The sequence below is a fragment of the Megascapheus bottae genome, chromosome 10 (genome assembly GCF_031878675.1).
Source record: "Megascapheus bottae isolate mThoBot1 chromosome 10, mThoBot2.hap1, whole genome shotgun sequence".
Classification (NCBI taxonomy): domain Eukaryota; kingdom Metazoa; phylum Chordata; class Mammalia; order Rodentia; family Geomyidae; genus Megascapheus; species Megascapheus bottae.
This window is the reverse complement of record NC_143518.1, coordinates 23,958,157-23,983,771: the sequence shown is the minus strand read 5'-3', so window position 1 is coordinate 23,983,771 and position 25,615 is coordinate 23,958,157. Positions and strand designations below refer to the sequence as shown.

General features: G+C 40.0%; 1 protein-coding gene across 2 annotated transcripts in view; it reads right to left on the bottom strand.

Annotated features, from left to right (window-relative positions):
* Positions 1 to 25,615, bottom strand: part of Astn1 (astrotactin 1) — a 299,981-nt gene that overhangs the window by 60,882 nt on the left and 213,484 nt on the right. For both annotated transcript variants that reach the window (XM_090340377.1, XM_090340378.1), the window contains exons 12-16: positions 18,711 to 18,877; positions 15,010 to 15,204; positions 13,210 to 13,337; positions 6,771 to 6,875; positions 3,909 to 4,097 (exon numbers count right to left, since the gene is read on the bottom strand). In XM_090340377.1, coding sequence (XP_090196503.1) covers positions 3,909 to 4,097; positions 6,771 to 6,875; positions 13,210 to 13,337; positions 15,010 to 15,204; positions 18,711 to 18,877 — 784 coding nt within the window. The remainder of the gene's footprint in view (positions 1 to 3,908; positions 4,098 to 6,770; positions 6,876 to 13,209; positions 13,338 to 15,009; positions 15,205 to 18,710; positions 18,878 to 25,615) is intronic.

The following is a 25,615-nucleotide window of genomic DNA, read 5'->3' as shown; positions in this document are numbered from 1 at the left end:
TTTCCTGAAGAACTATCCTTGCTGAATCTAGCCTAAGAGAAACTCAATTTGGACTTACAACCTCCAGAAGCAGAGGAAAATAAATTGTTTTGTTTGAAACCTCCAAGTTGGTGGTGATTTGTTACTTCAGCCACAGGACACTAATACAGGAGTGAATTCATGCTGGTCCTGCCAGGAAGGTAACAAGGACTTAGTGAAGGGCTTCAAGCTGAGGAGTGATGCCATTAAATTGCATTTTAAAAAGGTAACAGATGGTGAATTGTAGAATGGAGCATAGTGGCAGGAAACCAAAGCACAAGAGGTACATGAGCAAGCTACTTTGAATGATTTTATGGACACATAATAACTGTAGAAATTTATGAGCTACAATGTGATGTGTTGATTCATGTATACTTTGGGTAATAATCAAATCAGAGTAATTAGCATATCTATCACCTTAAACTGGCATCATTTCTTTATGATGAATACAGGCAAAACTTTCTCTTCTTCTAGCTACTTTGTTAACTAAAATTCACCCCGCTCTATCATGGTGTGCCTGAATTTATTCCTTTAAACTAACTGGAGTTTTATACCATTGACTAGCCTTCACCTTTTCTTTCCTCAATCTCATTTTTGTTTTTCTGTGCTGGTACTGTGGGTTGAAGTCAACAGTTAAGCCCTATCATTTAGCTTGACACTCAAGATTAGCACTCTATCATTTGAGTCACCGCTCCATTTCTGGATTTTTGCTGGTTAACTGGAGATAAGAATCTCATGGATTTATCTAACCATGGTCCTAAAGATCTCAGCCTCCTAAGACTCATAGTTAAGATCCGCAAACCATCAGTGCCAGCTTCAATGTTTTCGGGAGACTTCATTCAACAACTTCGTACAGTCTTGAAAACAAAATGGAGAAGAGGAGATAGCTGTTAAGCAAATACTTAGTGTGTAAAAAGGCCAGGATTTGTCATGAATGAAAGTTTGCAATTATTGTCTTTAGAACTTAACTCTTGAGAATTTTTTGTGTGTGTCAGTCGTACGGCTTGAAATCAGGACCTATACACTCTCCCTGAGCTATTTCCTTCAAGGCTAGCTCTCTATCCCATTGAGTCACAGTGCCACTTCCAGTTTTCTGGCAGTTAATTGAAGATAATAGTCTCATAGAGTTCCCTGTACTGGCTGGCTTTAGTCCTTAAATGTCAGCCTCCTGGGTCACTGTAGTTACAGGCTGGACCCACCCAGCACCTGGAAACTCTTGAGAATGTTAAGACTGTAGATGTTATGATTTATACACATCCTGGCTCCAAGACCATGTATAAATAAGTTGGTTTCTGGGCCATGGCCATTGGCAAAAGATGCCTGGGGCGAGATTTTCACTAAGCTGACATGTCCTTGAAGGGGTGTCTGGTACCACAACCCTTTCTTGATTTTTTTGTTTCCAGGCCACCATGTGATTAGTAACTTGCTCTACCATGAACTGGTGACATGATGTGCTGCTTCATCATAGACCTCAAAAAAAAGGTTCCAAATTCACCATGGATGGAAATCTTCAAAACTGGCAGTCAGACTGAACTTGGTCTCTTTGGAAGTCGGTCTTAAGTACTTGAAAAAATACTAATAGAAAACTGGCTATCACAGAATAATGGAGCTAGTGAAATGCCTAATTTGAGAATGCTTCTCTGACAATGAGGAATTTTCAAACTTTGTGACTAGAGAGTATGAACTGAAATCTAGATAAGCAGTTGACTAAACTAAAATCTTTGGCAGTCTAGATTTCCAACTGCCAAATTCAATTCTCTTTCCATTTTATTTTACCACAATCAACTCCTTTTCCAATGAGCAATTTTAGACATATAGTCATAGGCACAGAGTACCTGTGAAACAAAAAATAGAGAAATGCTTTTTCTAGAGGGACTTTAAAGTGGGATCTGGCAGGGACACATAATTGAAGGTCTCAAGTTTAAAACAGTAACAACAATAACAACAAACAATATTCCCTTGAGTCATAGCAGATGACATTCTCTCAACACTCTTGTCACCCTAGGGTAATGTCCTATTCTTCACTGATCTTCTCATGATGTAAAAAGCAGCTCCTTTGCTTTATAAACTTATTATAATCAATAGGATACCCTCATGGAGGGTTTTGGGTTTAGTGGCCTTATTCTTGCTAGGTAGGTGCTATACCCACTGAGCCACAGTCTTAGTCCTACATTTAGGGATTTAGTATAAAAGGAGATTAATTCCTGAGGATGAAAGATAGTATTTAAAAGTAAGAACTAGATCAAGCAATAAAATAGATAAACCTTATTGCTTATAGATAAAGCCTAGGAATAGGGATGGTGAACATATACAATAATTAGAACATGATAACATGAATTTTTGATGGTCATACTAAAATGTTTGAATGTCTCTTAAGCTGGGTAACAACCAAAGATTTACATAAATATCCCAGAAAACTCAGGTAAACTGTTGAACTGTGGCAAAATTGTTCTCTGAGTGACAAAAGAGTTTTGAATCAGGAGAAGCAGGAAAAACAAAAGAAAACAAAAGCATCACAACCATGGTAAAACCTGTGACAAAACTCAGTGTTTTACCTAAAGAACACTGTGATGCTTGGAAGAAAAACAATTTATAAAATCAGAAGCTCTGGATAAGGTCAAATTCTGCTCTCCCAGAAATCCCAGGCCCCCGTAATCCGTGAGTAATTGGCAGACTGAATTAGTGAAGGACTGAGCCTCTTGGTTCCATCCCGGAGCGCTGGCATAGAAACACTAACTGAAACTGTCCTTATCCACATTTGCTGACATTAGACTGCTGTCTTGGCAAAACGGAATCAGAGCAGAATTACAATCCTAAAGTTTGAAGAAATATCAGAAGCCTGTGACTGCATCTTTGAGTTACAGAGATTAGTACAAGGGATGACACTTGCAGTAATGCGACCCAAAAACAAATCTCTTGCTCCTGAAAGAAAGAGCTCAGCCAGAAGAGATGCTATCAAAGCTTTGTTACCTCTTCAGAAGGTAAAACAGGGACATATACAGAACTTCACAGAACCAAGAATACTATAGGAACAGGAGTACATTTTGTGACTTGGATGTTCTGCTGAAAGCAGACTGGTCCCTTATTTTGGAGGAATCCTGTGCTAACTCATCACTTGCTCACATGGCTTCATCACAATACTATTGAGATAAGCTCAGGAGAAATTACATGAATGGCAATTTAAAGCAGTTATGGTTGATCAGATTACAGATATATTAGGCATTACTATTGTTCCAGAAAGCACTCAGAAATTACAATTCCTTATACTACTAGGACTGAATATTAACTTTCTTTTAAGACATCAGATAGGGGTTTATTTGTAAGTCTCTCACCCAGAGCCATTTAAATATGTAATACAATGGAAATTTCTTCATCACATAAATGAATAGGATAACTGAACCTATACATAGGACAGTATGGAATAAGGAAGATGTGTGTGTGTGTGTGTGTGTGTGTGTGTGTGTGTGTGTGTGTGTGTAGTTGCAGGAAGAGAGTGCTAAGCTGTGTTTTGGGGTTGCCTTGGGCAAGAGGTGGTAGGGAAGATTGAAGAACTCTCTCCATTTTTCCTGTTCCATAACAGCAGTCTAATAATGTCTTTGCTGTGACAGCAGAATAGATAGTGTTATAAAATCCTCAGTGGACCCTCTCCACAGTAACAAATACAGTGACTATAGAGTTTAGATACACACTCCAGCATCTAAAATTTCTTGAATCAAGCCCAGTTGATTTGGTTTACTGGTTAAACTTTGGACATTGTAAGGAAGAGCACACAGCATGGATGAGATCCCCAAATTTTTCCAGACAGACTCCTCATATTCAGTAATGTGGATATTGGAGGGAAGCTCGTACATGAGGGAGCTGTAGGTTTTTCTGCAGAGAATGCCACTCACCCTTACTGATGTCTTCATACTCCATCCAGAGTCGCCGTTGGACTTGCTTGTTTGGGTACCAGATTGAACAGGACTCCTCAAAGCCGTAGATAGCTTCCTGGATGTAATGGTTGCCAAACTGGTCCAGCAAGGCTACAAAATCTGCACGAGATGTAGCCCCATCCAAGGAATGCAGAGCATTACTGAAGGCTATGAGGCAATAAGAAGAGTGAGGACTCACAGTTTGGATCCATGTATCCCCCAGGTAATCCATCCCCAAATGAGACTGGGTGGCCCCCCAGAGAACTATCAGAAAACTAGCTATGGTTATCTGTGTGACCAAATCAGATGTTTCAGCTCCTAAATCAATGTCTTGTCAGGCCAAATGTTTGTGCCATTAATTTGGAGGACGTTAGGCAGACATTAGCAAAACTCCACTCTTGTATCCATTATGTAAGCTGTTTTTCCCGCTCATATTGCAGATCATGACATGGAATCAATGCAGTCAGTTCAAATAATAATATTTAATAGGAAAAGAATAGTACAGGCTAAAATAGGAACACAAAGAAAGGCAGTGACCCTTTCAAATTGTAAGATGATATGTCTCACAAAACATGTGTTGTATCAATGTGGGGGATTGTATGCACAAAGTCATGACATAACATGTATTCAATTATTGGTCTTGATGAGAAAAGTTTGCAATTATTGTCTTTGGACTTGGTAATGAGCAAAAGGAAAACAGTATTGGAAAAGTAAGGTCACTGATACTCTACTTATATTTTCTTTCTGAAAAAAATTAAAAGACTGGCAAATAACAAGTGGAATGACATGTTTTCCATTTCACCTTCTCCATGGCCAACTACCCTCGATCTTTCTTGCTCTCTTTATGTGAACAGTCCTCACAGGAAAGGTGTCCTATTGTAAATTTTCCAAATCCAATACCTTCTATATCTAGATAACTTTAGAAAGCCCTCCTTTTCTATACGCTGGTGTCCTGGCTAGGCAAAGCAGAGTATAGCCAAGGCATGCGACCCCAACTACAAATGTACATATCACCAGAGTCTGAAAGGTCCTAGCAACAGAGAAATTGGATTGCTAAATCCCCTGCCTTGCCCAGAATCAATGTTGGGTACAGAGTGTATGAATGATATAGAGTTTTGATTAGCGTATTTTTTTTAGAATGAAAAATGTCTTAGTTCATTCTGCATGTTCTGCAACTGCAGAATTTCCTTTAATACAGTCCTCATTTCTGCCAAGAACTCTCTCAAAGTAAAACAAGTGAGTCCTGTTATGTCCTACAGGAAAGTTCTGTATCAACGGATTTTCACTGCCCATTCATGTAGCAGTGTTCTTTTAAGTCTACATCTCATTTCTCCTCATAACCTTCTCTTTGTCCTCTAGCATTTGTCCTCTTCCTATCCATGCTAACACTCTCTTATTGCTGACCAGAAGTAATTTCAAGTTTGAATTAAAAGTCCCTACTCCTTAATTTACTAAATATATTATACCTATATTTTATATGCTCTTCATAGGATATATTATTATATGTAGTTATAGTCCTCTGTTGCTCTGGGATTTTATTTATTTATATTTTTTGTGGGTCATAGGGCTTGAACTCTGGTCCTGGGTGCTATCCCAGAGCTCTTCAGCTCAAGGCCTACCACCCTATCCCTTAAGCCATAGCCTCACTTCCCGTTTTCTAGTGATTAATTGGAGAAAGGAGTCTCAAGGTCTTTAGTGCCTAGTCAGGCTTTGAACGGTGATCTTCAGATCTCAGCCTCCCGAGAAGCTAGAATTACAGGTGTGAACCACTGCACCCTCACCCTGCTGGGGTTTTATTTTTGTATGTGTGCCAGTCCTGGACTTGCACTCAGGGCCTCTTTTGCTCAAGGCTGCCACTTGAGCCACATGTCCACAGCTCTGAATATTTTATTGGAAATAAGAGTCTCATGGGCTGGCTTGGAACTGTGATCCTCAAATCTCAGCCCCCTGAGTATCTAGGATTATAGGAATGAGCTACCAGCACACGGCTGCCCTGGGATTTGATCTTTCTACTCTACATACTTTTTGTTTGTTTGTTTGTTTTTGTTCTTTTTTATTAGAAATCAGAGAATTTACTTTAATCTGAACATTTTCCAACATTATTCTGTATTTCATAATTTAGACATTGCTTTATCTTAACCATTAGAACGTAAATATAAACATTGCTACAAAAATATTTTCTCACATATAATTACAATGAGAGTTACATCTTGGTTGATATAAATAAACACTGGGCCATGCACAGTGACACATCTCTACTCAGCCTTCTCCAGCTATTCAAGAGGCTAAGGCAGGAGGATCATCAGTTCAAGGCCAATCTGGGCAACTTAGGAAAACTATACTCTACATACTTTGATACATAAAATACTTCAGATGTTTCCTTCTTCCTTTTTATTTGGATGGTCCATGGAGCTTGAACTCAGGCTCTGGGCACTGTCCTTGAGCTCTTCTATTGTTCTTCCTCTTTTTCTATTATCCTATCTTTCTCACTTTTCTGTATGCTAAATTGTTGCTTTTTGGATGGTTAATGTTTTCAATTTCTAAGTTATTCTCCCCAACTCTGGATGACCTCAGGAAGAAAATGATAGTTCCTTTTCCTGCTCCCAGTCTTACCAACTCCATGTCTTCTATAGTCCAAGATCCAATTTTCAATTTCATCAGTGCTTAGGAAAAAAATCTCATTCTAACCATTTACCCTTAAATCTGAGTATCCAGGTTTCTTATCTCATAGAGGAGCTTGCACAGGCTACTTCTTCAACATTAGGGCTGGAGGTTTCCTGCCTTGTAATGAATTCCCAGTGCTACAGTGGAGGGGACAAACATGCTTGCTTCAGTGCTCACCCTGAGATACCACTGCTTGGTTGAGTTTGATGTGGTACATCACAGACCGGACTGTCCAGTGCTGTAGCACAGGGTATCCAGACACTTCACTGAAGTTCACCATCCCTGGGGACAAAAGGGACACAAAGTCAGTGCTAAAGATGGATTCACAAGTCCCCAGTGGAAAAACGTGACCCCCACTTGCTCAGGTTAAGGACTGTAAGAAAACAATGAAGTGTTTCTTGAAGAGAATATCTAGCATTGCAGTTACAAAAACCATCATCTGTTGTACTGTTACTCTGTGCCAGGCATTTTGCTAAACATTTTGCATGTATTAAGCCTTCTGATCCCTGTGAGATAGGTGTGCATATCTGTAGTTTACAAATGAGTGCATCAACGATCAAAGAGGAGCTAACATATACTTCCTAGGCCTCTTGGTAAGCCAAGGTGAGTGTTTGGATGTGCCTGCACTCAAATATCCCCAAGATTCTACTCTGTTGCAATGTCTTGATAATAAATTCATATTAAACTCTGGGCTTACTGTAACTCTGGTTTTACTCTTTTTAATAGTTGTAGTAATTGACTCAGCTCACATATCTGATAGCATTGATTTTTCTGTCTCATTTAGTTGATTTGTGTTTGGTATTTAAGTTTTAATTACTTGGAGGCTGATAATATTATTTCTTCTTTACCAGAAGGAAATGTCAAGATGACTAAATCATTACATGTCAGGGATGGGCAAATATGAGTTACTAACTCTGTGCCAGGCAATGAGAAAGACACTTTGGTACCCATTTTACTGATGGAAACAGGCAGGCTTTGAGAATGAAATTACCCAAGATCCTTCTCAACAAATACAATTTTAGAGCCTTTTAGAAGTCTTATTCATGAGATGTTCTTTTTGTGAGGCTAAGAAACATTATGTCCTAATTGAACCCTAGTTACTACTATAAATATTAAATGTTACAGAAACAAAATAATTGGGATGCAGGAAATTTTAAAAGTCACATTTATAAGCTTATAAGACCAACTTTAACTATAATTCTGTAACTAATGTTTAGTAACTATGTAAATTATAGAAATGCAATGTGTATACATATGTATCTATGCATAGGTATGTATGTACAAATGTATGTACACATAAATATACATGTAGTAAATTTATGTGTGATATATACTAGGTAATGTGTACATATGTATAATATAGTGGCATTAAAATACATATAGTGAATTGTTCTGTCATTTTAACTCATGCTTCCTTTAAGCTAAATTAACTAATTTAAACCCAAAATTGAATCAAGAGTAGGCAGGATTAATTAGTTCCTTGTCAACCCTGATCAAATTAGGTGAGTAATTACCAAATTTCCATTTCTGTGTGAATCATATGGGAATAATTATTAGTAAGGCAAAAAAAAATAAAGGTCAGGAAGGGTGCTTACTAAATCAATTGCTTAAGTTTTATCTTAGGTAATCAAAGATAAGTTCCCTAAAATTTTCAAGTGTACTTCATTGAAGTACTGAGGTGACCATCATATTTTACATACTGCGGTTTTTGTCTTAACATCAAAAGCATACAAACAAATTCTAACTTACAAGTTTAAGACTTCAGTCACATTCCTCAAAGATGTATCTCACTTGAGCATCAGATATCTATGGTATGTAGAGCTACTCAGTATAATGGTTATGTTAGCATATCAGCTGTGTTGCTATTTCAACATGCCTATTTATAAAACATAGCAAGTCCCATGAATAAAGATATTATAACTAATCCTAGTGGGGGGGTGGAAATCAGGCAAAAACCAGAAGGCTACAGTTCAAGACTGACCATGCTGATGAGGTAAGTATTTCCGATGAGTTACTCTGACACCTGCTGCGTTTTGTTCTCAGTCCTCACAGTATTCTCTCTGGTTACCTGACTAGGGAATATTTTGGCTACCATTTGTTTCATCTGTAAAGTGAGAAGCTTAGTGGAGATGACCTATGCTTCCTTTTTCAGATCTGCATTCCCCACCTGCTGTGTGCATTTGAGTTTAAGCAACTCATTTGTTTCAGTTTTCATATGTGAAAAGTGGGGATGATGGTGTGCAGTATGTTTTCCTCACAGGTAGATTGCAAGAGCAGAGTACAACCACAGACATGAAAGGACTCCAAGAAAAGATCAAGCACTATGCGCATGCACACTCCATGATGCCATCTTCCTCCTCCTCCTCCCCTCTCTCTTGCCACCCCTCACTGCATAAACTTGACATTTCTTAAATGATGCCTTTATTCCAGCTTCCTAGGTGTCAGTCCAGAATAACAAAAAGAGGAAAAAACAAAAGAAAATGTGTGGCTGCTGGTGGGACAGTAGGAGCAACAGTGTCTCCCCAGGATGCACCAAATAACTAGACTCTAGTACTTAATGACCTGCTAAGTCTACTGCATGCACTTGTGCCTATAACACAGTCAAGGAAAGAGTTATATAATGGTTAATGTTTGGGAAATGTGTTTTCTGTGCCTACTTTCAGATAACATTTCCATTAGTTAAAAATGAAAAGGATAGTTTAAAATGTATGTTTTCTAGCCAAATCATATGATTCTTTCTTACTATGCCCTTGACTTGCAGTTAGAGTGAGATTTTTATTTTATTTTTTCATTTCATTTTATTATCACATTGGGACACATTTCTGCCAAATGGCTCTTTTGTCTTTTTTTTTTAACAAAGTATCCTTGAGTATATTTTCTCCAGAATGAACATTACTTGTTTTTTGTCTGTTTGCTTGTTTTGATCTTATACTTGAGAAGAGAATTATCATGCTTCCCTACGTGCAATTAGAAAGGAAGGAAAGAGGGAGGGAGGGAGGGCATTAGCTTTCTCTTATTTTATTTGAAATATCAGGTGTATGTCTCACCTCAAATTTCTAAATCTATAAGTCTGTTTCCTTTGAATAATCTTAATGACTGTAGCATCAATAATGTCCCATAAATGTGACCAGCAGCCTCTTCTACCTGCTTTATGACATCTCTGTACTGCCTTCATTTCCTTAAATGACTATACAAATGGACAAACTCTGGGCAGATATAGAAAGCAAAATCGTAACCATAACATGCTGTAACAGCTCAGGATCCAGACCACTGTCTGTAAAAACCTACCCAGAAGCCAGTCTTCTAGCTTCAAATCATAGGAAACCAGATCACCATCTCCAATGAATAACCCAAAAATCCAAATCATAAATACCACAACAATCCATCCCAAACAACTAAGAGTCTTATTAATAATTAACACTTCCCAAATTTCTGTTCTGATTTCCTGGATCCAACCATTAAAAACAATACTGACCCCCTAAATCAAAAACCTAGAATATTCGCTTCTGATGAGCTCCCCTACAATGTCCACATGCCAATAGCCTCCAATCATACCTGAAACGTTCCCTTTTTCTACCATGAAGCTTTCCCACTCCCTTTCCTGTCTTTGATTCTCTGCCAAAATACAAATGATCACTGCTTGTCTCTTCCTATAACCTATCCAGCATAAATAGCCTCTAGCCATTTGGTTGGCCTTCATGTATTTCTGCACACCTACAACAACAAAACAGCCTGTGAAGTTCAGAACTCTTCACTGTTATTTTGATGAAGTTAGGAAAGGCACGGAAGTCAGTATTTTCTGGTGCATTCTTTAATAATTCTGCCAGATGGAAATAAACAGATGTTATGTACAAAAAAACACTCTCTAGTTACATAGGTCTGAGAATTGCTGGGTTAAACACAGGGAAAAGGATTTCTTTCCTGCAGGCTTCCTGGATGCTTTTCTAAAGCTAAGGCAATGTGAATTGCTGAAAGAAGGATACTACACAGGGTCTTTCCAAACATAGATGAGGACAGAATCCCCGTATGACTGGAGCTCTGCTTTTTACATGAAAAAAAAAAGCTTGCTTAGAAATGCTCAAATAAAAAAATTTCAGAGGATCATTCACTTTTAAAATCCACTAAGTCTGCAATTTTATAGGAAATATGACTTACAATAATACAGAGTGTGACAGGATACAAAATTCACTATAAGACTCTCTGGAAAGTTATCACTGAAATGTTGCCAAATTTAGTCAAGCATCTCTTTAATCAATCCTTCTCAGTATTTTTTGATGGGGGAACCCCACTTCACTCTTTGCTTTTATATCAAAAGAAATGCATTTTCTTAGGCTTAACTAGGTTCACTTTATCTAAGTTAAAAACAGAGTAGAAAAGTAGTCATCAGAAAGAGTGATGGCTCCATTTCCAGGAATGCTTTGGAATCATGAAAATGGAATGGCCTTATCTGGCACTTCTCTCCCTCCATCCCTCCCTCCCTTTCTCCCTCCCTTCCTCCCTCCCTCCTCTTCCTTCCTTCTTTGCTTCTCACTCCATTTCTCTGTCCCTCCCATCTTCCTTCCTTTTTTATTTCTTTCATCCTTTTTCCTTTTTCTTTGCTTTACATTTTTTTCTTTAAAAAATTGACCTCAAATACACTGCATCAGCAAAGCTCCAACAGAACACAGGAGAAAAATGATTGTGTAGGATAAGAAGCATAGCTGGAATTTTCCTTGTTTCCCCAAATGCAGAAATTCTGGTGTTTGTCAGCTCAATCTCCTCCCTCTTCCTGGAAAGCTTCTGGGAGCATCTGACCCTCTTCTAGGTTGCCTTCCTTGGTTTAATCACTGAAGAGTAATTCCCCCAATGGTGAGCTAGAAAGTATGAGAAAGCAGTTATTCTGGAGGATATGAAAACTGAGGCCAAATGTGGAACTTCCCTGTTAATAGATACCATCTGAGCCCTCTTTTACAAGACTTGTCACATATACCATGCTTCTTGGCAAATACTCGGAAACTTGATTCACTGATGCTACAGATAAAGCTTTAAGAGTAGTCCTAAAGCAGTATTTTAATTTCTTCAGGAATATGTGTGTGTGTGTATGTGTGTGTGTGCGTGTGTGTGTGCGCATGTATGTATGTGTGTGTCAATGTGCTTGTGTGTGCTGTAGCCTCTCACAGAAATGATTTTGATGGTATTAATTTGTTATCCCAGCATATATCTAATTGTTTTCTCTGTTTTAAAAAAGTGTTATCATAAATTAATTGCACAAAGTGGTTTCACTGTGGTATTTGCATACTTGCACATAATGTGCTTTGATCAAACCTGCCGCTTGTATTCCTCTTTAATTCCCTGCCCTGCTCCTCGCTTTGAAGTTTATAATGTGTGTCATTATGCTATTCTCATGTACTTATGTAACATGCTTCTATAATATTCACGTTTTCTCTTTTCCTTTTTTTTCTGTAAGGAACACATAATTTGCTAGTACATTTACTTAGTTAAAAAACAGATTTTACAAACAGATTTTGTATTATAAAAACTTCATAAATGTTAATTATTCTTATCGCTTTGGTGAGGAAGTCCATAATATAATATTCATTTTTACAGGTAAGAGAAACTGAGGCACGGGGAAGCAAGTTGTCTAAAACAATCACTGTGGAATTGAGCATTGCAGTTAGGCTTTGGAGTCTGAGCTATTAGTTACTCTGCTATATTTCCTCAGGTAGACCAACTTCTAATCCCTGTGAAGTCTACACTAAAGTGTCAGCATAATTTAATAGCAGGAGGAGGCCTGTCTTCATCCCAAACTTTCATTCAGAAAGGAAGGAAAAAAGAGGAGGTATAGAATAAGACTTAGAATGAGTAAGGGATGGAAATAATGGGGAGATGAACTCAACGAAGAAAGGACTGAACTCATATGCAAGCTTTCAACAAATCATGAGCAGCCTTTCCTGAGTCCAATGAACACCTTTAAGTCCTTTCGTTAGCCCAGCAGTTGCCAGGACTCTTAAGAGGCGCAAGAAGGAGCAGAAAGCTTGAAGGTTACTGTCTCTTCCAATCAACTCACACCTGCTAATAAGCCTTGAGAAAGAATGCCTCAGGCGCAGAACAACTCATAAGATTGCTCCCATTTTATCATGAGGCCCACAGAGACCATGTTAGTCTTGTGTTACCCTGGTATAATGTAGCAGAGCTAGGATTCCAACCTGGGGTCTTCTGACAACTTAAACCGGTTATGTCCTATTCTCCCAGGGCATCTATTCCATAAGTACTTTCAGGGAGCTTAAAAGCAGTAACAATGTGCATTTAGGAACTAGCAGGAATCTAGATTCTCTCTCTTAATTTGTAATCTTTTAATTCCACCCCAAACTCTTAACACTTTCACATTTATTACCGCATTTGTTCTCAAAGAAGCCCTGTGAAAGAAGCAAGGAATAATATTATTAAATCATTTTTCAAGTAATTATATGATAGTAAAGACAATTTTTTTCTGAAAAATGTTACTCATAGTGGTTTTAAAATGGGCATTTATCATCTATCAAAGAAATCATTGACTCAAAAACGAAAAAGAATTAAGCTCAAGAGACTTAGCTACAGAGATGGCTGGGTTTTGTTAGCAAAAGGAAGGCATACTCACCAGTCAGGAAGTCAGGGTCAGGGGTAGGCTCTGAGATTTCCTCTAGGCACTGATTCTCCAGGGGGACAGTGGCCACCACTAGCCCATCTGGCAGCTGCTGGTCTAAACCTCGAGCAAAGTTGTTTTGCCTAGAAACAGGGTCGACTTTAAAATAACTTAGTGTCCAAGTGGTCTTCACTGCTTGCTTTTCGGTCTGTATTTCATGACACAATGTAACAACATGTTTTTGGACAAATTTTCCTCACCTGCCCTGCTCTTAGTAAGACATATGATTCAAGGAGAAAGGGTACAGGCGGATAGAAAAGCTACTGAAGGACTGGAATACAACTTTGCCCCCAGATCCTACTCTGAAATCCCTCTTGACAAGATGTATACATGGTCAAGTCTCATTTCTATATTCCAGTGAGGACCCCAGCCATCATTTTATTCTCATAACTCCTTTACATTCTTTTTGGGGGGGGGGGTTGTTTGTTTGTTTTTTTGTTTTTTTGCCAGTCCTGGGCCATGAACTCAGGGCCTGAGCACTGTCCTTGGACTTTCTCAAGGCTAGAGCTCTACCACTTGAGCCTCAGCACCACTTCTGGCTTTTTTCTATGTATGTGGTACCAAGGAATTGAACCCGGGTCCTCGTGCATGCTAGGCAAGCACTCTACCACTAGGCTAAACTCCAGGCCCATCCTTTACATTCTTAAAAGGAATTGAGTGCCCCAAGTCTTGTATCAAATTGACTGTTGTATTTGTATAACAAGGTCCCTATCCTATCAATATTTTTTGACATCAGAAATTAAGAAAGAGTTGCTGGTGGCTCATGCCTATGATTCTAGCTATTCAGGAGGAATGAAGAAGGAAAGATCACAGTTCAAAGTCAGCCCCAGCAGGAAAGCCCCTGCGATTCTTATTTCCAATTAGCTAGTAAGCAAAAAAAAAAAAAGCTGTAAATAGAGCTGTGGGCCTGAGTTAAAGTCCAAGAAGTTTTTAATGTTACTATTTGTGGTTCTTTGTTTGGTTTTGCTTTCTTGATTTTCCCCAAAGGTGAACTAAATCATCTGTGATACTCACTAGACAAAATGTTGGAAATGAACCATACAAGTTATTGGGAGGGGAATCAGGAGGGAAAAATCTGGGAGAAAATGAGGGAAGAAGTGACACTGTTGAAAAAGCAATATATTCATTACCTGACCTATGTAACTGTAACCTCTCTGAACATCATCTTTACAATTAAAATAAATTAAGAATATTTAAAAAGTTAAAATCAATTCTTTTAAAAGTAACAATTATAGGCCCATTCAATACTGTTCATGGAAAATAATGGTAGTATTATTTTACTTGTTTAAAACAGTTTTAAAATCTCTGACTTAACTGAAGTCAACTAGATTCTCATTTCTCATAGATAGTGGAATATAGCTTATTGCAATCAACTAAGTTGAAATATGTGAAGAAAACACAAGCCTCGGGAATTTGATCCCTGATCTACAGAATCCTTGCTTCGTACTGCAAGGATAGCTGTTGTTCATTGACTCACACTTACATGTTGACTCTTGAAAATGGAGAGAGAATGGAACTAGAGATTATCGAATGACATCCATTCAGCCTTTGCCTGAGCAAGGTAAAGCCTATAGTGTTTTACTGCACACCCAGAGAAAGTAGGATTTGTGGATTTAGAAAAAGAACATAGATTGGAAATGACAGTGGGCAAGCTCCCACTGTCTTTTAAGGAGTTTGGCACAATGGAGAGTGTAAGCCTCTTAAGAAGAGCCAGTGACAGCCCTGAATAAGCAGTTCTGTGCACACGAAGTTCACCTGAATGTTCCTTTCAGCACCTGTCCAGCAGCCACTTCTTTGGATTGGTTGTTGTAACCAAAGAACATCTCCCCAAAGAGAGTCTGGTTCATGGGAAGCTCCCTGCTCTCGCCACAGTCACTTCCATCTGGGCAGGTCTCCGTGACAAGCTGGCAAGAACGTCCATCCACCCCAAGTTTGTAGTCCTCGATGCACCTACCATGGTAGAGAATCCAACACAAGGAGCCATTCCATCAATGAGCCATGAGAGTAAGTCAGCCCAACTCATTGGGAAGACATGCTTTTGAGAGAGCATTGGATGGCCAAAAAATAGTAATATTCCCATTTGATTTTGACTTCTTTAAACTGCATGTCTTAAATCTGAACAGAAATTCTCAGCATCTTGTGAATTCATTCCTTCCTTCCTTGCTTGCTTGCTTTCCCTCTTTCCTGTGCTATGAATCAAACACAGGATCCTGCTGCCACAACAGACGGCTCTGATACCATCCCTAGCCCTCAAAGTTTATACATAACTCTTTCAGAACATGGGATATTCTCTCTTCTAATAGTTGTCTTTTCCAAATAGGTCAAAGTGAAAATCACTGGTGTTAAGCTTCTAAATGACTAAACATATTGAAATCCAAGATAAGCTTGTGCCTTTCTCAGAGCCCATCTATACAGCTAGATCCTGCATTTATTTGTAGGATCATTAGGCAGCAAAGGAATGACACTGTGCTTAAGAAATTAATCGCTTTCTAATCAGGTCCTATAACATGTCAACTAGTAAATTAGGAAGATTTATGATCACTCACTGTGTTCTGTCTGAACGTATCCAAACATAAGATCAACCTACACCATCCCTGCTCCCCCCACCCATTCACAGTCAGTGTCCTGAACTAAACAGATACTAGAACACAAGGTGTGAGCACCAAATGCTCCATTAACTGAGAGCTGCCTCCTTCGTGCTCTCCCTGGGATGACACTCTATTAGAAAAGCAATAGAATTTGTTAATCATAGGTCAGTGCCCCATAAGTCATGAATTGGGTTTTATTTTAATTATATTGTGAGGTATTATACATTCCTTAATCAAACTACTTTTTCTTTGATAATTCTGTCACTGGAAAAGAAGAAAAAATGATTTAATTGGGGTTTTCCTATAAAATATAAGATTAGAATTGCTCATGATATTAAGCACACTGTATATCACTATTTGTAATACTTGTTATAATAAGATAAAGACTACGATTCTATAGTGAAGAACAAAAGATCATAGTTTAAATACTGAGAGGCAATATTGCAATAGCAATTTCTCTCTCCATTACTGTGTGAACTTGGGGCAATTGATTAACTTCTCTGAGCTTTAGTTCCCAAAACCACAAGGAGAGTGTTGAGATTAAGTTATATACTTAATAATAAGAACTTGTGCAAAATGATACTTATTGAATTTAACTTCAAGAAATGGAAGCTATAGGATTTTTATTATACAGGTTGTGGTTTTTTGCTTCTTCTTTCCATTTTTCTTTGATTTATTCCTCTCTGACCTCGTTTTTTTATTATTATTATTTCTGTACCCTTTGTCTAGTACTTAAGTTTATCTGATTTGGGGAAGTGAGGGAAGCACAGATGTAGTGAAACAAAGTGTGGAAGCCACTAGGCACTATGTTGGAAATGAACTTACAACTTCCTGGGGGGGAGGCAGGGTGGAGGGAAGTCAGGAGGGGGAGTCTGGGAGAAAATGAGGGAAGGATTTGAAAGGAAAGCTACTCATTACCTGATTTATAAAATTGGGACCCCTCTGCATATCACCTTTGCAACAAAATTTTAAAAACTTATTTAAAAAAAACGTTCAGTGCAGAATATTACTACTCAGGGAATGTTATTATTATTAGCAGAGGTGCTCGTGAGGCCTACGTTTGTACAAGTTTTAACTGCTAGTTTTCCTCATTTACCATGTGAACAGTTGTGAGTGAAGTTCTTTGATTATAAGTACATGTGATTTTGGTCTTTATGTAAGAACATCAAATCAAGTACTTCTTTGGCAGGCTATATATAATAGTGCCTTGGATAGCATTGACATATGTATGGCTAATTCCAGTTGAAAGAGCAAAGAAAAGTTCAGTGGTGGATGACTGACTTAGTTGAGTGAACAGATTTAACTCTCAATCTACCAATGATACTATGGCTTCTTCCAGGTCTGGGGCAAGATAGTGAACTGTGTCTTTCTTTGTGCCGTAAACAGTGTGTAGGGGGGAGGAGGGGCAGATCTGGTTAATTCCCTCCTCAGTTCATCCTCCATAGCTTGCTGCTTCTTCCACATGACCCTCGGACCCTTTTTCCTGGTGTGTGTCCCAATATATAAACTCCTGTATTGAGGAATAGTAGGTCTGGTAGCTTGCAGTTTCACCTATAACTAAGACTTACATTCTCTGTGCAAATGGGTACCAATTTTATGTATTTATTAATTTTTCAAATGGACATAATTTCGGTTGAATTAATTAATGGAAGTGGGTCAACCTTGCTGATAACATTGTAGAGAACATTAACACTGAGAACAAATGTCTATTTATGGAATGAAATTTCACAAGAAATTAAATACGAAAATTGCTCAGTTGCAAAAGAATCAAGCAAGAAAAAAAAATAAAGCAGTATTAATCTATTGGATGTTCTTTGGTAGGCACTGATTTTTAGTAGCAATCCAGCATCACTTTATTTCCACAAACACTGCTTTCCATAGCAAGCTGACTGGATGGTGAATTCTTGAGAGCAATAACTAAAGGACTCTCCTCTGTAGCATAATGGTCAACACAGTATGTGGCATCAAGTAAGCCTCTGTCTGACTTGCAGGAAGAAAGACTAAAGAAGAGGGAGGGAAGGAGGGTGAAATGGAAGGGAAAGCTAGACAAGCAAGCTATGGGAACTGCAGAATGGGCTAAATATTTACTTGATAAATTTAGCAGGAAGCTGTCTTTAAATATAATTCCACTTAGTGACATAAAATTAAAATTGGAGAAAATTGCCAAACTTTTAAAAATCAAAGAGGGCCTAAATTCTTGATTCCAATCTTCCTACTTACCAACTCTCCAGTGTTAAGGAAGACACTTCACCTCACCGGGCTCTGATTTCCTCATTGGGTTAGTAGCCTTGTCTAACCTGCTCCCTACAAAGCTGCACTGAAAACACATGCAAGGAGGTAGTAGAGAGAGCTAACCCCCATAAAGGGTTTTCTACCTTGAGGAACCAATCACTTTGAGAAAGGTAGTTGCACACAGTGCTGTGGTAATGAAGAAGAAATTGCAACAAGTTTCCACTCCTCCAAAGATCTCCCTGTTTGTTTCCTTACTGATTCATTTCACACAATCTTTCCAAGTTTTAGACCACAAAATGCTTTCTTGGGGGTCACAATTAACATAAAAAGCTCTTCCAAACACAACTTGGAACATTCTGAGTTTAGGCAAACCATGTGGTTAATTAGCCATGTGGCTGATTTTCTTTGCAGTAAAGTCCCTGAGGATGGGTTTCTACATTTCCAAGGACTGGACTAGACTTTCCCACAGGTCCTCTTGACCCAGACTTTAAAACTCCCTTTTCTTTGGAACTCTACACACTCTCTCTACAGAGCCTAAAAGGGAACCTAAGGTGAGACATTCATTCCCAAGGACTTTCCAAGCTCTAGCACTCAGAAGTCCTGCAGCTCAGCAATCTCCGTAGTGACTCCACTCACCCACAGAACATGAGAATGTTGTATAATGCTGGGTCATCCGGGAAGGGCGCCATCTGCTGAAGACACAGCTGCTCACAGCCGCCGTTGAAGCCATCTGAACAGTCCACTCCAATGTGGCGGTCATAGCAGCCTGAGCTATCCTTCATGGGGCTGAGTCCAGATGGACACTGGCACAGTGAGAAAGCATCCACAAAAGCAGATGAGTTAGTGGACTAGGCCCACTGTGAACCTAAATTTAACCACTGACACTATTGGCGTTGAAACAATTAACATTGGCCAGTAATGTACTACTTCCTCTCTGAGCTGGACTGCCTTTTAAAGCAAATGACCTTTGTTGTCATCTTGTTTCTCTCTGGGCATAGATCACATCGTTTGCATTAGGCCACTTCCTTTAAGTGGGCTGGAAGGGAACTCAGTAATCTTACGCAGAGCTGAGGTATCCAGCTTCCCATTTGAGACTCAAGCTGGCAGAAAGGGTTAAGTGATGGATGAGAACTGTTATGAGTTAGAAGAGTTTCCTGTGAGCAATAGAAGGGCAGTGCTGCCATTTGGAGTTAGCAGTCAGAGCCCTGTGACTCAATGTTCACAGTACTTTCTCTCTATTGGTACCGATCAGCAGTACTGAAAGAATGAGTTGCGTCAGGGCTTCCAGCCTGCAGGAGGAAAGAGCAAAGGTAGCCTAGAAACGGGATTTGAGGGCTTTCCCCATAGGAGTGTCTGGATTAGCATCTGCCTACCTCCCTTGGCTCACCCTAAAGACACATGGATGGAGATACCTGCTCTACAAACACCCATGGGTCTTGAGAGTGGGTTAATGTGAGATTTTAGCATCTCTGTACAACAGTGTTCTCCCAAAACTCTCGAAGTATGACAGCAAGGGGAGAAATTAAAGAAGAGACCTCAGATCCTGGGCTCCTCGCCACATGGCTAGGGGAGCCTTAGCAATGGTTTCACAATACCCATTACCTGCCTGTCACTGATCTAACTTACTATGTAAATCAACCCAATAGCACTCTCATCGAGTAAATAGTGTGGCCATTTCCCCCTCCCATAGGAGGAAACGGAGGCGCAGCGCATTTGACTCCTAAAGGCACATCAATGTTCAAGGTACATCTGTTCTTGAACCTTTGCCAGGCTGGCTGTGGTGTCCTGATTTGGCTACTCTATCATCAACTCCTACGAGCCGTCTTCACTTAGAAGCCCACACTGTGCTAAGTGCTTGAGACATTTTATCTCACAACACCCTATATTATCCCCCCATTTAAAGATAAGGAAATCATTAACAATGACAATTAACTGCTGGCTGCACTGGACTCCTTTTTAAAAGCCTGTGACTTTTTGGCACCAGGCATCCACCGCCTGTGTAATGGAGACTATGCATTCACTTTAGAGTTGGTTCTTTCTAATAGGCTGGGTGGGGCAAGTGAGTTGCTCAAGCTCAAGCAGCTAGAATGAAGCAGAGCCATGTCGTGTCCATGTGCAGATGGGACTCCAAAGTCCAGGCTTTCAATGACAGTGTGATACCCATCCTGGGAGCTGTCAAACACATTTCTCTTAAACCAAAATGAAGCAAGCACAAACAACACTTTCAAAACTCAGTGGCACAATGTTCCTCTCCCTGCCTACTGTGGGGCTTATTCTTTTCCTTGCTGCCAGCATCTTGGTCTAGTCACCCAGAACTGCTACAGATGTGCATTTGAAACGCACTTCTCCTCCTCTCTCTTCTTTCCAAGTCAAAGAACACAGCAGGGTAGGCATTGTTTGCTGACACTAATTTTGCAATTTCCCAAACAAATGGCATCCTGTTGGCCTGCCAAGCCCCCAGCCAGGTCAATCCCCTCTCTCCCCACAAAGGCAGCTGGAGGTTGGAAGGTGATAGCATTTAAGAAAGTTTCCAAGAGTTGCCCCCTGCTGCACAAACCCAGATGTTTCTGGTGACAGTAAACAAGCAAATGAGGCAGCTGAGGATTGCACCCCATGGTCTGTTAGCCCCCCCCCCACATATCAAACTCCTTGGCCACCCAGCTGTTAGGCCAGATGTGTCATCAGAAGGGAGCTGGCTTCAGCACAGTGTGGCTTCCCAGGCAAGGATTTGGGTATGGAAACAGAACGTTTGATTGAAATTAAATGGGCTGCACTGGTAGCCACATGTTCCTTTTTTGTTCTTGTTGCTTTTCTTCCATAAAGCTTGCTAGAGCCAACCAGCAGAGATATAATCCAGTCCTCCTGTCATTCCTGTTGCAAATGGTTTCAACCAACTAGCTACCTCAGACACCAGCCAGGACTCCACATCTTTCCAACCACCTGCTTTTTTTTTTTCCCCAGAATGCTCTATTTATCAAGCATGATTTTTTGACAAAGACTTCACTAAACAAAACAGAAGCAGGCTAGGCCTTGCTCCAGAATTCCCAATGTTGGTATATCCACATCTTGCCTGACCCCAATGTCTTCATGACCACTGCTATTCCAAACTGGACCACCTAGTTTTCATACTCGTGTAGAAGATTTGCAAATGAGACAGCATTAGCTACCTTCTCCAAATTGACTATTGTATCTTTTTCTTATAAGAAAATCTAAAATAATAGTAATCCCCAACTATTGGGAATTAAACAAGATCGCTCTTTAATCATCTGCATATATTGTCTTCAGTCCCAACAATGCAGGCTCTTCTTTACTGTATAGATGACTCAGAAAAGCTAAGCAAGGCCACTGTGATACAAAAACAGCAGAGTCAGCCTGGGCCTGGATCTGTCTGATCCTAAACCTTGTGTGTATGTTTCTTCCTTTCTGCCATCCCTTCCTAACTATGATAAAACCAGGGTTCACTGAAAGGCCACCAGTCAAGGTAACAAAAAGGTAAAGTAAGATTATCTTTTTTTTTTTTTTTTTGCCAGCCCTGGGCTTGGGCTCAGGGCTTGAGCACTGTCCTTGGACTTTCTCAAGGCTAGTGCTCTACCACTTGAGCCTCAGCACCACTTTCGGCTTTTTGCTATGTATATGGTACCGAGGAATCAAACCCGAGTCTTTGTGCATGCTAGGCAAGCACTCTACCACTAGACCAAACTCCGGGCCCAAGACTGTCTTTTTATTATCTCATTTTAGCAATTTCTGCAGCATTCTTGGGTAATTACGGACTTGTAGATTCAGGCTAATATTATTTTTTCTTTGTCCATCTCTCCATTCATCCTCATACAACTTCACCCCCCACACACCCTGCCACACATAATTTATATATATTCACTTGTCCTATATAATGGGCACAAATATTTTTGTACAAAATATTACAAACTGCCCAAAGTAACAACCTTTAGTCACTGAGAAAGATGGGATTATTGTAACATAGTTCCGAGCAAAATATTTCAGAAAAGTTTCCAAAAAACCCCAGAACAAAAAACACAGTTTGTGGGCCAAGAGTTTGGTAGAGTGCTTGCCTAGCATGCACAAAGGCCCCAGGTTCAATTCCTTGGAACCACATACATAGAAAAAAGCCAGAAGTGGAGCGGAGGCTCAAGTGGTAGAGCTCTAGCCTTGAGAAAGTCCAAGGTCAGGGCTCAGGCCCTGAGCTCAAGCCCAGGACTGGTAAAAACAAATCAACAACAACATCAAAAACTAGTTTGTTCTTAATCCTTAGTATTCAGAATACCTGTTCCCCAAGGAGTTAATCAATAAAGCTTCTCAGGTATGAACTTGCTTTTGTGATTCTTCTACTGTGATACTTACAACCCAGGTTTCCTTTAGGTGTTAGTGGTGGTAGAAGCAATCATGGTAGTGATAGTGGGGTGTGATCTCAGGGCTTCCTGTCTGCTATGAAAGCATCCTACCACTCAGAACATACCCTTTCCTTTAGTTATTTTTCAGATGCTGGTATGTGTGGGGGGGAGCAGGTTTTGTCCAGGACTTGTGCAAAGTGAGATACTCCAATTTACAACTGCCTCAATAGCTAGGATTATAGATATGAAGCACTATGCCCAAACTAAGCACAAAGGAATTGCAAACTCCAAATCACGCCTTCCTTTCCTAGGAACATGTACAGTGCAAGTTGCAGTCTCAGATTCCAATTCATGTCCCTCCTCTTATAAATATGTGCAGCCTGACTCCAGTGGTTAAGAAGCGATCCTGTTTCTAAAAGTTGGCATTTGCTATAGCTGGACATGCTTTCCAGCCATTAACAGTGGACAGTCCTCTACTTGTTCACTGAAAGAGGACTATTTGATCAGGAGAGTGCCCCAAGTTCATATATTAACCCCTCTTTGCATAGGTTACATTTACCCATCCCAGGGACTTTATGAACTACAGACTTAAAAAGAAAATTCCATTTATTATGGCAACAGCCTTCCCCCATCAAGAAGGTTTAATAAATGAGCTCATATATCAGTGACCCCTAAAATATACAAGGTTAATCATCTTTCATGAGATACTCATGGCTTCTTGACTTATTACTGGTCTATGGCATAACTTGCTAATGAGATTAAAATGATTTTCCCCATTCAGCTCCTTTCCCTTGCCATCTTTCCCCTCATTTTCTACTGATGATTTTTGGTTGATTAATGGCTTAGAAAGCTGCTCGAAATCTCACAGGGTCTGAGACACAGGCACCTCAGTTCCAGTTTACAAAGCAGACCCTCTGTTGGTAGAGTGAATATGAGTGAACAACATTCAGGGCCACTGGGAGATGAAGGACAAATTCCTTCAGCTAATCCTGGCTTGCCCTACCTGGATGATTCATAAGACACGCAATCACAATCTCTACTCAAAATAGGTTCTCTTTCACTAGATGGAAATCTTATACCTTTCACAAATGATGATTTACACAACTTTCTGATGGACTCTGACATGCACTCCCACACCAGGCAGGACTCCACCCAAGGGGGAAAAAGTTTGATGGAATTAAATTTATATTTTAGGATTTGAGGACTTGCTTCCTGTCCCCATTTTTCTAGAAACTTCTGAAGTGTACTCTTCTGCTTTCTGTCTAATGGGGAAGATGGGGGGGGGAGAGAAAGAGATTGAGAGAGAGGGAGATTGAGAGAGAGAGAAAGAGAGAGGACAAGAGAGGAAAGGAGAGAGAAAGCTATCTACAATGGTTTCTGAGCATGAGCATCTGTGCTCTGGTAGAGGTGAAATGACATATTTCATGGGAAACCATTGTGGACAGCATGTGGAGTGAAGAGTGATGGGGTCACTGGGTAATTCAAAGCTCATTTGACCATAATGCTCTGGTTAGGAACGTTAGGAAGGTCATGTTTCCACATACAAGCTAGCATGACATGGGACTTCAATCCTTTACATGCTCATAGTCTATGTGCCTGAGTACATTCCCATGCCTACTTTGAAGATAAGTGTAAAGATGGGAAAGGAAGTTGTGAGAGTATGGGCTTCTCACTTTGCTGTCAATGTATCCTTTTCACACTGTCAAGCAAGATTTGGTATTGAACTTTCATAGGCAGGTTTGATAAGCATAAAGATGGCCTAGGTAAAGTCCAGGTAAAGGTGGGAGCTGAGAGGATGGTGCCTGCCCACAAAGCCTGCTGTAATCTCTACTACCATACTCCATGAGGTTTCTTCCAACTCTGCATCATAATCATAGGAATCTATGAACAAATTGTTATCCATACAATGAAAAAGGGACTTCAAGGTGTGACTAAAGATCTTGAAATGGGATTATCCTCTATTTGGTAGGTGGGTCAAGTTGAAACAGGAGAGTCTCTGAAAGTGGAAGAGGGAGGCAGAATGGGAGAAGAATCGTCAGAAGAATTTAGTATGGTCTTGCTTGCTTTAAAAACAACAAAAAGTAGGTCATGAGCCTAGAGGACTGTAGAAGCTAGGAAACCTTCCTCTAGAGGCTACTTCCAGGAAAGAATTACAGCCCTGGTGACTCTTGATTTGAGCTCAATGGGAACCACACTGAATTCTCATCTAGAGTTTCAAGATATTGAGTTTGTAGAGCTTTAGGCGGCTAAAATCTGTGTAATTTTCTTGAGCAGCAATATGACACTAAAGCACCCCTACAGGTGTTATACAGAGCACAACACTGCTGTCTGGCTTCCATAGGTGGGAGTCATTGTTCTCTCTCCATCCTGGATATTAAGGCAAATGCTTTAGGCGTGGTCAGTGGCAGCGGGTGGTTGACATGTGCTTCTAGAAATCTTCCTGCTATAATTCCTGTGCTGGAGAGCGCTCTCACTTTGTAATGTGTTGAGGTTCATACAAATCTGTGTCTTTCATGGGTATTTGTTTCCTGTCCTTAGAGAAAATATAAACAACAGGGCAATTAACTGGGTAGCAATTAACCCTGTGGGAGTCCGTGCATAACAGAGAAACGTGTCCTGCCTTCCTAGAAAGAATGAAAGTTGAGCAGCTAATGTGGACATAACATAAATTCCACCTGTCGGGTTTGAATTAAATCACCAAAATACTCAAGGTTCAGCATGCTCTGAAATCTCTGTCTCTCTCCCTCTTTCTCTGTCTCTTTCTCTGTCTCTCTCTTTGTCTCTCTCTGTCTCTGTCTCTCTCTGTCTCTTTCTCTGTGTGCCTTTGTTTCTGTGTTTCTGTGTCTGCCTGCCTCTCTCTCTCTTTCTCTCTCTCTCTCTCTCTCTCTCTCTCTCTCTCTCTCTCTCTCTCTCTCAATAGGCCTTTCTTGGGAATCCTTTGGATTTAGCACCTAATGAACTGAATGAAGTTGCCCTGGGTAGCGCTGAAAAGGGAAGAAAATTCAGGTCTACATGGAAAGGAGAAAAAGAGAAAGGCAGGCTGATTCTCCAATTGTGATGATACAGCCTGTCTCTAGAAGGCAAGGCAAGGGATCACTCTGCTAACACACTAGAGCTTTGGGACTATAGGGGTGGCCAATGGTATCAGGTCAAGCTCAAAGTCAAATCTGTAATCTCGGTAGTGTCACAGCATCA